Source organism: Maniola hyperantus, chromosome 26 (assembly GCF_902806685.2).
Source record: "Maniola hyperantus chromosome 26, iAphHyp1.2, whole genome shotgun sequence".
NCBI classification, from domain to species: Eukaryota; Metazoa; Arthropoda; class Insecta; order Lepidoptera; family Nymphalidae; genus Maniola; species Maniola hyperantus.
The window spans coordinates 2,132,082-2,144,558 of record NC_048561.1 but is presented as its reverse complement, the minus strand read 5'-3'; the positions used below and the strand labels follow the sequence as shown (position 1 = coordinate 2,144,558).

The 12,477-nt window shown below is 38.9% G+C and overlaps 1 protein-coding gene across 1 annotated transcript; it reads left to right on the top strand.

The window, feature by feature from the left end:
- The first annotated feature begins 1,155 nt into the window (after window positions 1-1,155).
- On the top strand, window positions 1,156-12,249 carry LOC117994351 (zinc finger and BTB domain-containing protein 17-like). The gene is made up of 11 exons (XM_069507537.1): window positions 1,156-1,319; window positions 1,664-1,775; window positions 2,471-2,596; window positions 2,950-3,139; window positions 5,280-5,392; window positions 5,683-5,810; window positions 6,827-6,962; window positions 7,652-7,785; window positions 8,817-8,949; window positions 9,814-10,010; window positions 10,889-12,249. Exons 1-11 carry the CDS (start codon window positions 1,188-1,190, stop codon window positions 10,955-10,957), a joined length of 1,470 nt encoding a protein of 489 aa, XP_069363638.1. The 5' UTR covers window positions 1,156-1,187; the 3' UTR covers window positions 10,958-12,249.
- Window positions 12,250-12,477: the final 228 nt, after the last annotated feature.

Sequence of the window (12,477 nt, the reverse complement as noted above, 5' to 3'; positions counted from 1 at the left end):
CGCAGTGTAATTGTAATATTTTAATTGCCAACTTTATTTTTTCTTAAGCGCTTTAATCACCATCCATCTTGCTGTACGTCCCGCCAAGGTCAGCTCAAGGCCGCAGTGCTGGATGTAGCATACAGACTCGTGCGCGCATCAAGCGTGAGAGAGAGAGAGAGAGAGAGAGAAACTGACGAGCACTCACGTTACGAAACAACCTCTAAAATATGTTAAATCTGCTGTACAGCAAGTCTAATCACGATCAAGCATGCACGACGCAGGACGACTCTGCTGTACGTCCGCGCTATTCACTGTCTATCTGCACGACGCGGGCGGTGGTGGGGGCGCTCGCTGGATGCAAAATTCATCGTGCACATCCAGTAAACAATTAATAATAATTATCGCTGTACGTCAAGCTCCTGGAGTAAATGTATTCTGTGGTCAAGCCTATTCACGGTCTTTTTGCATCGTGCATCGTGCATGGCCTTGGCGGGACGTACAGCAAGATGGATGGTGAATACAGCGCTTTAAATCATCAAACACACCGTTACCAAACATCGATTGTTTTAGCTGATCTATATCGATTCCGATTCTTAATAGGTAGGTACCGATGTAAATGCCAAAGAAAAATGCATTAGACATTGACATTACTTAGAAGTGCTGCTAGTTTCTACAAAAATAATTTGAAACTCCCTTTATTTCTTAAAATCAATATAAAAAGCATTCGTCTGATTTTTTACGATATTAGATTGACTAACATTTTGTGGCACAATGTTGCAAATCCTGTAGGTAGGTACATAACGCACTAAATTTAAGCTAAGGTTAAAGAACCCCCTTATTCCCCCCTTTTTTAGGTAATTTACGAAACAAAGCCACCCTATTTATAAAAGATTTAATTAGCCTGGAAGTCAGAGCTGTAAAAGAGGTTTATGAAAAAAAGCATTGATAATTTAAGTTAACGATTTTATTTAATTAAAAATAATTTTAAGTCCTATACAAGATTAACTTATTACTATTGTATAATCGTAAGAATAAATTAATAAAACAAAAAATATGATAAAGAAATATAAGATAATTTTCTGGACGTAGATATTTTTCTTTTTCAAACAAAAGATCGCGAAAAATTCGAATCATAAAAAAGTGAAAAATTGACATTATTTTATTCATAATCATTTTCTTGTAATTATTTTGCGAAAAGTCTAAATATGGAGGAAGAAGAGGACTTTATAGGTTGCATTAATTGCATGAGTACAAATGATTTATGCGACCTATTTGTTAAATACGCGAATAATGAACAAACTTATGCCCAAATGCTTAAAACCTGTTTCGATATTAAGGTCAGAGATTAGCTTTTTCATTTTTATCCTATATTTTATTAATAAAGTTTTATTAACTTAATTATTTATTAGCAATCATGCGTATAAATTATTATTTAAGTGGGTAGGTACCTACTTTATTTTTTCCTTTACCGTTAAAGCGAGTGATATTTAAATTCTTAAAACGTGCATAAATCTGAAAAGTTAGAGGTGCGTGAGAACCTCCGACTTCCCGAATAGAAAACTGACGTCCTAACCACTAGGCTATCACGGCTGTAACTCGATAATATACAAAAAATATTATCTGACGGAGACGTCTAGGATTAATAGATCTTAAATCTAAGTATATACGATTTATTTTACAGGTAACAAATGACTATAAATATATTTGCACGATTTGCGTCGAAAAACTAGAAAAAAGTCTATTGTTTAAGACAGATACTGTGAAAAGTATGGAAATGCTTCAAATAATTAAAGGTTACAAGATTTTTATACGTTTTAATCTACCAGACCTCTCTCTTTCTGTCTCTGTCCCTCAATGTCTGTCTCGCTCTCTGCGAAAACTTTAAAATATTTTATTTTTATTTATCAGCCTGACATACTTAATAGTTCACTAATAAATAAAACAACAGAGGAATATGACCAATTTAGTCCTTTTTTAGGCTTTCTCCTGCTTAATTTAAATATCCAGGGCCGATTCTCTAGTACACAATCTCTAAACTAAACTAAATTAACAGGTCTAAATCTACTGCTTTCCTTTTCCGCAAGCAACATTATGAAAGGGATAGCAATAGAATTAGACGTGATATTTTAGTTTAGTTTAGAGATTGTGTACAAAGGAATTAGCCACAATGGCACCGATTCTAAGCACAACCTAATTTTAGAGTATTCGCACCCTCTTCTTACTATTGTAATATGAAAAGGACAGAAGCAGTTTGACATTTCTAAATTTAATTTTTAGATGGTAAAACCCGTGATTTTAGCACGCACTCGCGAACCTACTGTTTAAATTTGTATTGTGCACTAAAATTTAGAGCCTTTAAATGTGAAAGTCATGTTCCGTTCCTTTTTTAGCATTAGTAAAAAGAAAAGGATGCAGATACTCTAAATTTAGTTTAGAGAGAGACTAGAGAATCGGGGCCATTTATTCACTAAGTATATTTTTGACACAGCTGAAGAATATCTTGACGAGAGAATACTAGAAGAAGCAGAGGACGCGGTCCCATCGAAGTCCAACCATCGTGATGTTGCCATTGCCAGGAACATTGCTGATAACTGCGGCTGTGAAGACAATGAGGGTAAGAACTAAGAAGTAAGACTTTAGTACAGTAGACGGCATGATATATTGTAGAGAGGGGGGAAAGAGATTTCGGCTTCGTAGAGCGTTGTCTCTGTTTCTCATACCTATGTAACGTTTTGTCGGTCTCAACGACAAAGGCAACGCCTACGCTGACGAAACCGCCATCTCTTTCTAAAGGTACAATATTTTCTTAGCGGATGCCTACGACATAATAGCTATCTGCATGTCAAATTTCAGCCCGATCCGTCCAGTAGTTTGAGCTGTGCGTTGATAGATCAGTCAGTCAGTCAGTCACCTTTTCCTTTTATATATTTAGATTAAAAAAAAAATAGATCATTACTTTCTTTATAGATGACCTGCACGAAATAGAAGCCCTAGACGAGACTACCTGCATATACTGCAACCTACAACTTCCAACAGTGGAGGAGGTACATCATCACATTCGGCTGGTGCATGGCCTGGAGCCCCGCACCGGCCGAAGGGTGCGAGAGTGCAACTTGTGTGGCGCCTCATTGAGGAATCTGGAGGACCATCTCAACAGGTAGACATCATTGACATTATGGGTCGGTGGATTTATCCATCTGCCGCACTTTTGGTTCTTCAGTCAACCGTCCAACACGGCTTTTGAAAGCTCTGTATCTCTCAATATACAATGCGACAAAACTACCTTGGCGCGTGGCGAAAATCGGAACTGATGTTGCCGTCAAGTGTCCCCTTTGTTCTTGTTTGGATATTCTAAGCCTTTGTTCTCCAACAGCGCCCCCCTGTCAATGTCATTCAAGTGCCAAGAGAGCCTTGTTGCACTGTAGCTTACTTTACAGCTAAAGTCCTTTTCATGAAAGAAGTCCCGCGGTGATTTTTGGAACTATAATGTCGGCGGACTATGTTGGCGGTGATTGTCGGCCATGTTGTCGTTCGTCGATGTTATCAAGTTTTATTTTATTTATTTTATTTGGGACAGTAAACAATTGCATATTAAAAGTTAAAACTAGGTACGACTTAAATCTAACAAAATTGATAAATATGTAATCCACTACACTATCCACAGCTTACTACAAACAACTAGGGCGACACAACATTAACAAACATATACAATACATACATATATATAATAATATAAAAATACAAGCAAACGACTAAACTATACATAAAAATTTATACAACTAATCGCGCTAATAAAAAAAAAGTCTTATTTACAAAATAAGGGAGACATTCAATACAAAAATATGTAGGCTCGCCGCCATTTAATTGTAAACACTTTGCTCATTGAACATCGCGTCATCGTCCCCACCGTCATTGTGAGATTATAAAATGAGATGCGCAGTGTGTCACGACACATTATTCGTGTGGCTCTTACCGAGGGCGCTTCTCAGTAGACACTATGTGTGTCGTACTGTAGGTTATTGTAATTGTTGTTGTGACCTAACGTGGTTTCAGTTGTTAAAGGTTAAAGTACTAGGTTGTGGAAAGTGATGTGATTGTGTGAATGATGGTATAGTGTGTGTTCACTAGCTGTTTATCTGGTAAGTCCATTTGTATCGTTCCAATTTGTATTAGACAAACGTGATTGTTGTAGTTGATGTTAATTGAACTAATCGTGGTGTGCTAGGTTAGCTGGTTGGTCTGGGACCGGTATGGGGATGGAGGAGCCGGTTGCTAGGTAGGGACTTAGCTAGTGTTAGTCAGCATTGTCTAGTCTCATAAGAGACGTTGTTATCATGACTCATTATTGACGGTAGGTTAATAGTTGAGGGTAGTCTGTGATATCTCTCGTAGTGTGCAAGAATGATGTTAGTATGCCCACGAAGGCTCGGTTAATCTAAAGGTTGAAATCCTGACGTATCCGGTTAACCATTACCTAAGGTTACTTTTAGTGGTTTAATCTTCAATCTCGATCATAATAACATACTTCTGGTGGTGACGAGCCTACAAATACATAATCATAACACTGTTCTACATAAGTGAATTGAAAAATTTTAATCGTTATTGTTTCTTTTTTCAAAACATCAATAATAGCCTTTTTATATCTACCTTCAGACAGGGCAAAAATGTCTACTTCGTCGAAGTTTTTGTTATAAGTGTCCACAAGTCGACGCATAGGTGAGCGTACTCCAGCATTGTTTCGGCAGAATTTAACCGTGAATAAATTATAAGAACGTACCTGTCGTCGATTTGCGTACTTGAGAACGTTAATAGATAATTTACTAACCAAGTCAATACAATCAAATTTGTTGTGAAACAGACCATGCAACACCATTGCCTCAAGCTGCTTGCGCCTAGAATCAAGTTTTAGGAGATTGTATTTTTTGAGTAGTTTAATATATGGCAGTTTAGAGCGATGGCATCTGTAATGCGTTGATCGTTTGTTGTGGTAGATTTTGTGAGTTTTTAACTAGCTTAGTGCATTTTAAAGATTGTTTACAATGCCATTATGTCACGCGATTACAGCGCTGCGTCTGGGAGACTTCTTTCATGAAAAGGACTTTAGTTCCAACTGCCACCGTCTAAGTCACAGATCACTATTTACTAGGGTCTAAGTTAAGCTTCATTTTCTTACATGGCAACATTTTTCATTAAAAAGATGACCTCTGCATAGACAGTCTGACAGATGTGAAGTGTTCCCAGGTAAATTTTCCCTTTTCCTTATATCGTGTGGCTTAATTTACGTTACCTACTTACAGGTGCCACAGCACCAACTCAGAAAAAGAAGATAGAGAGTATGCGTGCCACTTCTGTGAGAACGTGTACAACAGCAAGAAGGCTTGCTTCACGCATCTGAGGATGAAGCATGGATGTAAGATTCCTATCTAGTTATATATATAAAAATTCAAAGTCCTGACTTATATGAACGCACAGCCTAAACCACTGATTCTAGAGACATGAAATTTGGAGGGTGTGTTCTTTGTAAAGAGTAGGTATCCACTAAGAAAGGATTCCTACGTAGGTAACTAGTTAGGTACTTCACGATTTTTGAAAATTCTACTGCCAAGAGGTAGTAATAAGGTAGAGATAGTAATATTCTCAAATTGTGCATTACCTATTAGAAATTGACAGCTGGTTGACCTTTTTTTTGGTAAAATATAGTGAAACTCTGTAATGACCATGTCCCGAAGTATTCGTCGCGCGATCGCAAGAAGTGTCACATCTGTCAGCGAGACTTCAGCCAGAAGCAGATTCTGAACAACCATTTGTGGAAGGCGCACGGAGTTGAGGTGAGCTTATAAAATATGTACCTACAGTGCGACAAGGCTCTCTTGGCACTTGAATGACATTGACAGCGGGCGCTGTTGGAGAACAAAGGCTTAGACTATTCAAACAAGAACAAAGGGGACACTTGACGGCAACGTAAGTTCCAATTTTCGCCACGCGCCAAGATAGCCTTGTCGCACTGTAATTTGTTTTTAGGGTTCCGTATCGGTACCTCAAAAGAAAAAAAGGAACCCTTCTAGAATCACTTCATACTCATGTCTGTCAAAAACCTACTCCTACCTATATGGTAACAACTAATAACTTAACTTGCCTGCTCTTTTCTCTAGCTAAGTATTTATATTAAAAAAAAAAGGTGAAGTACAAGTTTTTTTAAAACAGATTTCTTGTAGCTCCCTCAAAAGGTATATGGTTTTTCGACCTATTTTAAGGGTTTTTCTTTATCTACAACACTATATTCAGCTGAAAGATTGTCTATGGTTCAGAGGCATAGAGGAGATGTCAGACGTCAGTCATCTTTTTTGCCCTCTTCAACAAGTAGGGTTGCTATTCATGCAATGAAGTTTTGCTCAGATCTGAAAGAAATAAATAGTTGCAACTAGTGTAGGTACTGTGAAAGTAGATGTTAAAATAATTGTATAGGTACATAGAACAAGATAGTGTAAAGCGATACACTTGCAAGCAAGTGCAAATAAAGAAAAGAAAATATGAATTCCAATTTCAAAATTAAGATTATGCTTGCGACTTCGTCCGTTTGGACTACGCAAATGTAAAACCTCAGTTTTACCCCGTTAGGGGTTGAATTTTCAAAAATCCTTTCTTAGCGGACGTCTACGTCATAATAGCTACCTGCATGCTAAATGCAATTTCAGTCCGATCCGTCCAGTAGTTTGATCTTTGCGTTGATAGATCAGCCAGTCAGTCAGTCACCTTATCCCTTTATATATTTAGATTTCGTTAACTTTTAATAAACAATCTTGAGTTCGCCACTCTCGCATTAACACCTTTATGTACCTACTAGGTAGAAAAACGCAAAGCGTTCTTTTGCCCGCTGTGTTCTGACCGCGTGAGCTACGGCGCGCAATTCAGCGCGCACTTGCTGCACCGCCACCACGTCATTGAGGAGGTGCAGCAACTCGAATTCAACACTATGGATGGTAATGATCGCATTCTTCTACCTACTGCACTCTGATTGCTTGAGCTACGGTGCTAACGTCACTGAGTATGGCACTATGGATGGGAATGATTGCGCGAGCTACGGTGCGCAATTCAGCGCGCACGTGCTGTACCGCTACCTCGTCATTGAGCAGGTGCACCAAGTTGAATTCAGCACTATGGATGGTAATTATCGCATTCTTCTACCTACTGCACTCTGATTGCGTGAGCTACGGTGACGTTACTGAATTTGGCACTATGGATGGTAATGATTTCGCGAGCCACCACCGCCACAATGTCACTAAGCACTCAGATGCATCAACTCGAGTTCGACACTATGGATGGTAATGATGGCGTTTTTCTACCCACTGACCTCTGATTGCGTGAGCTACGGCGCTTATTGTAGCTCAAATTAAAAGTAATGTTGATGATCTTATCTTGAAAGACATATTAAATAAATAAACGTTTATTTCAGACCATTCATAGATCCATAGATTGTAAGTATATAGATATCCATAGATTGTTAGTATTATACAAATGCCTGAAATTCCGGCAACGCATTCGTGGGTCCTTGGTGCTGCAAATGCTGGTACATGGGCGACGGTAATGACTTAACATCAGGTGACCTGCCTGCTCGTTTGATCACAATTTTTAGTAAAAAAAATTGTTATTCGCAATAAATGTTTCACAGATTTCATGTTGTACAAAAGCGAAATCCAAGAGAAGACGAAATATAGATTCCGCAAGACGACAGCCAGCAAGCAGACGATAGAGGGGATACGTTCCCACTACATGTGCAGCCAGTCTGGCATATATGTGTACCAGGTTAGTATCACCATGATAAACCCATCACCAGCCCACTGCAGAGCACGGGTCTCGTCTCAGAGTCAGAAGGGTTTGGACATAGTCTACCACGCTGGCCATGTGCGGATTGGTAGACTTAATAATAATAATAATAATAATAAATATCGTTTATTGTTTCATTATTGCTAGTAGTAAGTATGTACCTACAATGTTTTTATCTAATATTATATCTAAACTAAAAACTAACAATACTTCTCAAACCTTTGAGAACATTATGGAGAACTCTCAGGCATGCAGGTTTCCTCACGATGTTTTCCTTCACCATTAAAGCAAAGTGATATTTAATTACTTAAAACGCACATAACTCCGAGAAGTTAGAGGTGCGTGCCCGGGATCGAACCCCCGACCTCCGATTAGAAGGCGGACGTCCTAACCACTAGGCTATCACAGCTTTTTAAGGTACGTACTACAGGTAAGAATGTATCTAAGATATTTATTTGACGGCAGAGCTCTAGGATTGTCTTGAATAAAATGGAATAGAATAGAATATATTTTATTCAAGTAAACTTTTTACAAGTGCTTTTGAATCGTCAGGTAGTTTTAATTTACCACTGGTTCGGAATGCCGTTCCTACCGAGAACCAGCAAGAAACTCGGCGGTTGCTCTTTTTAATTTTTCAATTTACAATATTATTATAACATACTGTACAAGCCATTGCAGCCCCGTGCATTGCTGGAGCGAGTCAAATCCAAGCTGTTTTATCATTTACATACTCGTAGTCTTCCACTGTATTATATGCTTTTTGTAGGAGCATACTTTTAACACATTTTATAAACTTGTGTAAAGGCAAGTCTAAAATTGTTTCTATTGGGCGTTAATCTGCAGGGTAATTATGTTGGCTAACTGAATAGGAACGCGGGATACGATTCTACGCAAGTCTTTTCTCTCATCTATTGTTACCACTTACCATATTGTTTTTCTTCGTCTCCTTGGTAACCCATACTAACTTCTTTCGGTGGATAGAGAGTATAACAAAATGAAACATGTTTCAGGGCAAAGGTAAACGTCTGGCGCCGGAGCGTCAAATCTACAAAACTGGCAAAGCGTGTCCCGCCCATATGATTGTCACTGAAACATTGGACAAAGTCCTCGTCACGTTCTATATGACACACGTTGGTCACGGCAGTGAGTAAAGTGTTTAATCAGAATCTATACAACAGCATTGACTTATATATTACTTCGTAAGGACAGGGCCATTGAACAAGCAAAATGGCACCGATTCATTGGTCCTAAAATGTTTATTTAGCACCAATGCAACCTCACTGACGTCTGGATTTCAAACGGGTCGTTCATTAGTATCTAAGAGGTCGCGCTGATTTATTTAGTTCCAAAACCGTGGAAAATTTTGTTCGCTTGAGCATAATATCTTGTCATTTATATCGATGATACAGGGTGTAACCAGAATGCTGGCAAAAACGAACATAGGTGACAGTACTGATGATTACTGATATGATACCACAAAAAAATACGGAAAAATTATTTTAAAACCTGTTTTTTAAAAGTTCGCAATGTATTGCAAATAAAATATGTAACGTTGCGTAGATAGGTGCTGCGGGGTCAATACCGCGTCGTAGGTAGGGCATTGACCCCGAGTTTTGCATGCTATACATTGCGTGTTTGAAAAATAGTTCTGCATCATCATTTACCATCTGATGAATCGCAGTCAAGGGCTTACTTGTGTCAGAATTTTTTGTTTAAATATAAATTATATTATAAACATATAATAACGCCGATTCTGTTGATTCTCTAAACTAAATTTAGAGTATCTGCATCTTTTGCTTTTCAATACTGTTAAAAAAGGACAGACCATGAATTTTACATTTAAAGACTCTAACTTTTTTGAACTTAACTAACGAGGTTTGACAGCTCTAAATTAAATTTAAAACTGTCAAACTGTGGCTGTCCTTTTCATATTACATCAGTAAGAAGAGGATGCAAATACTCTAAAATTGTGCTCAGAATCAGTACCAGTTCTTATTCAATTTGCAGCGTGTCCATACTACGAGCCACGGGTATTGAAATGTAAGCAACCAGCGCCCTCTACATCGATGGAGGTGACGGAAGAGGGTGTGAGCGAGACACTGCTAGTGTGCGACACGTGCGGCGCTACTCTACCCGCGGAGCGTCTACACGCGCATGTCGCGGGGCATGCTAGAGAGATGTACCAGTGTGAATATTGTGCCCAGGTATTGATTGATTGCAATATTATCATAATGATCAACCCACGCCAGCTCCTAATTCGCGTGTTCATATGTAACAAACCCCCTCCCCCCCCCCAGAATCCAATGTAATTAATAATTATAAACTTTATACAGCCAGTTTTTGATCTTGCAATTTCCACAATTATTGGCAGAATAAGAACAGCTAGCTGTACGAGAGCGGTGTGCAGGCTCGACCGTACCAAAGGGGAGATCTGCCACCGAGTGGTTGGTTGTGCTCGGTAGCGCCAGCTGGGCCGACGGTTGTATCATGAAACTTCTATATATAGTCCAGATTGCCGAACACTCTGTTAGTGCGAGTACTGTCGGCGGTACATTTGTTCGGGACTACGTCATCGATTGAACAGCGCCATCTAGTTTCTAGTGTGGCAACCGCCACACTAGCAACACTGCAATTTTTGTATAATGCGTAAAATTTGACCCCTCACGCGCGATTATAACTTTTTGTGTCAAATTTCATGTCAAAAGTACGATTTTAATCCATATTTTAAAGGTGAACCGTACTTTTATGTTGGCGCGTGGCGAAAATTGGAACTAACGTTGCCGTCAAGTGTCACCTTTGTTCTTGTTTGAATATTCTAAGCATTTGTCTCCAACAGCGCCCCCTGTCAATGTCATTCAAGATTTCATTCGGGAACGTTAGTTCCGATTTTCGCCACGCGCCAAGATAACCTTGTCGCTTGTCGCACTGTAACATGATATTTGACCCATAGAATGGCTAGCGACGAGTCATTTTTTACAGACTATAAGTGGTTTTGTAACTCTGGATTCTAGGCGTTGTGTACTGACCTTGTCAGTGTTGCCAATTAACCAAAAAATTAAAATAAATTAATATTTAATTTCAGAGCTTCCAAAATCTAGAAGAGTGGACACATCATCTGCAAATCGAACACTCAGTCGGGATAGTTTATTGAGTACAACAGAACGTAAATTAGAAGTTTCACTGAGCACACCAAAAATTTAGAGTATTTTCATCCTTTTCTTACGAATGTGATATGAAAAGGACAGACACAGTTTGACAGTTTTAAATTTAATTTAGAGCCGTCAAACCTCGTACCTGCCTGTCGCGGGCCTTCTGTTTAAATTCGTAGCGTGCACTAAAATTTAGATTCTTTAAATGTAAAATTCACGTTCCGTCCTTTTTTAGCAATATTAAAAAGAAAAAGATGCAGATAGTCTAAATTTAGTTTAGAGAAAGACAAGAGAATCGGCGCAATTCCAAAGTACTGTTACGTTTGCCAAGTTCATTGGCCAAACACAATGAACTAATGTGTACTAGGGTCATGAAAATGTGTAATAATTAAATTATTTTATATTATTACAAACTTAATCTTAATAATCATTTTTAAGTTACCTAACTAGTTGATTTTTTTTTTTTTTCTTTCATTATTAATCATTATTTTACATACATGTATGGCAAACCGGCTTTACTCACGTATTTAGTCGACGTGAGCCTGACGTCGTTGGGCTAACGTCGACTAAATTCGTGAGTAAAGCCAGCTTGTCATACATTTATAATGGAAATCACTCACGATAGTTTAACGTTATTTTTTACTTACTTACCTATTTCATTAGACCTTTTTACTTAATAATTAATTTTCATTTTAATAAATCGGGAAATTGCTATCAAGTGCCCAGTGGCGTGCAGGTCATAGAGGCATAAATACACTGCTTACCCCAGTTGTAATAGCTCAATGCATATTTTTCATTATGACCTGCCAGTAAACAGGTTCCTACCTAACTAATGACTACCCTGGCTTCAAACACTGTGCACGCCACTGCAAGTGCCTTTCTAATTCCATGTAATAAATACATAGAAATATCAGGTCTTAGAATGAGGGCACACGATGCGTTGCGGCGCCGCACCGCAAAGATTTAAAGACAGTGTCTTTCCTTGTGACGCATAAACAAGTGAGCGGTGCCGCTCCGACGTCGCAACGCATTCACCCCTCCCCGCCTCGTGTCGGTGGTTGCAAGTCCGGTGCGGCGCCGGAGCGCATCGTGTGATATGCCACAGATATTTCTATGTAAGACGACGCAGCGACACCGCTCCGGCGCCGCACCGCCGCCGCAACGCATCGTGTGCCCCCGCTCTTATGGGCGTATGTGCGCTCTCTATAGCCAAAGAATAAAGTTTTAGTTAAATAGAACATCTTAAGTTGGAATACTAATTTTATTTTGGAAAATAAATGAATTTGTTTACTTTAATGTTTTTTTTTCTGTCTTTTAACGGCCATGAGGTACTTTTACCCATGGACTAACACAATTTACACTGATAGCTTTTCACCAGTGTGAGATCTCATGTGCTGCACTAAATTACTATTTTGGTTACAGCCCTTCCACACGGCGTCCAGTTTTTTTGCAGGATCCCGTTTTCTGCAGGATCCCGTTTGATGGCGAATGTGTTTATATGCTAGCGAGCATACCGCAAGCG

Coding starts and splice junctions, on each gene's coding strand:
- LOC117994351 (XM_069507537.1), top strand. CDS start 1,188: ATGGAGGAAGAAGAGGACTTTATAGGTTGCATTAATTGCATGAGTACA. Junction 2,597..2,949: donor CGGCTGTGAAGACAATGAGG/GTAAGAACTAAG, acceptor CTTTCTTTATAG/ATGACCTGCACGAAATAGAA. Junction 7,786..8,816: donor CTGGCATATATGTGTACCAG/GTTAGTATCACC, acceptor AACATGTTTCAG/GGCAAAGGTAAACGTCTGGC.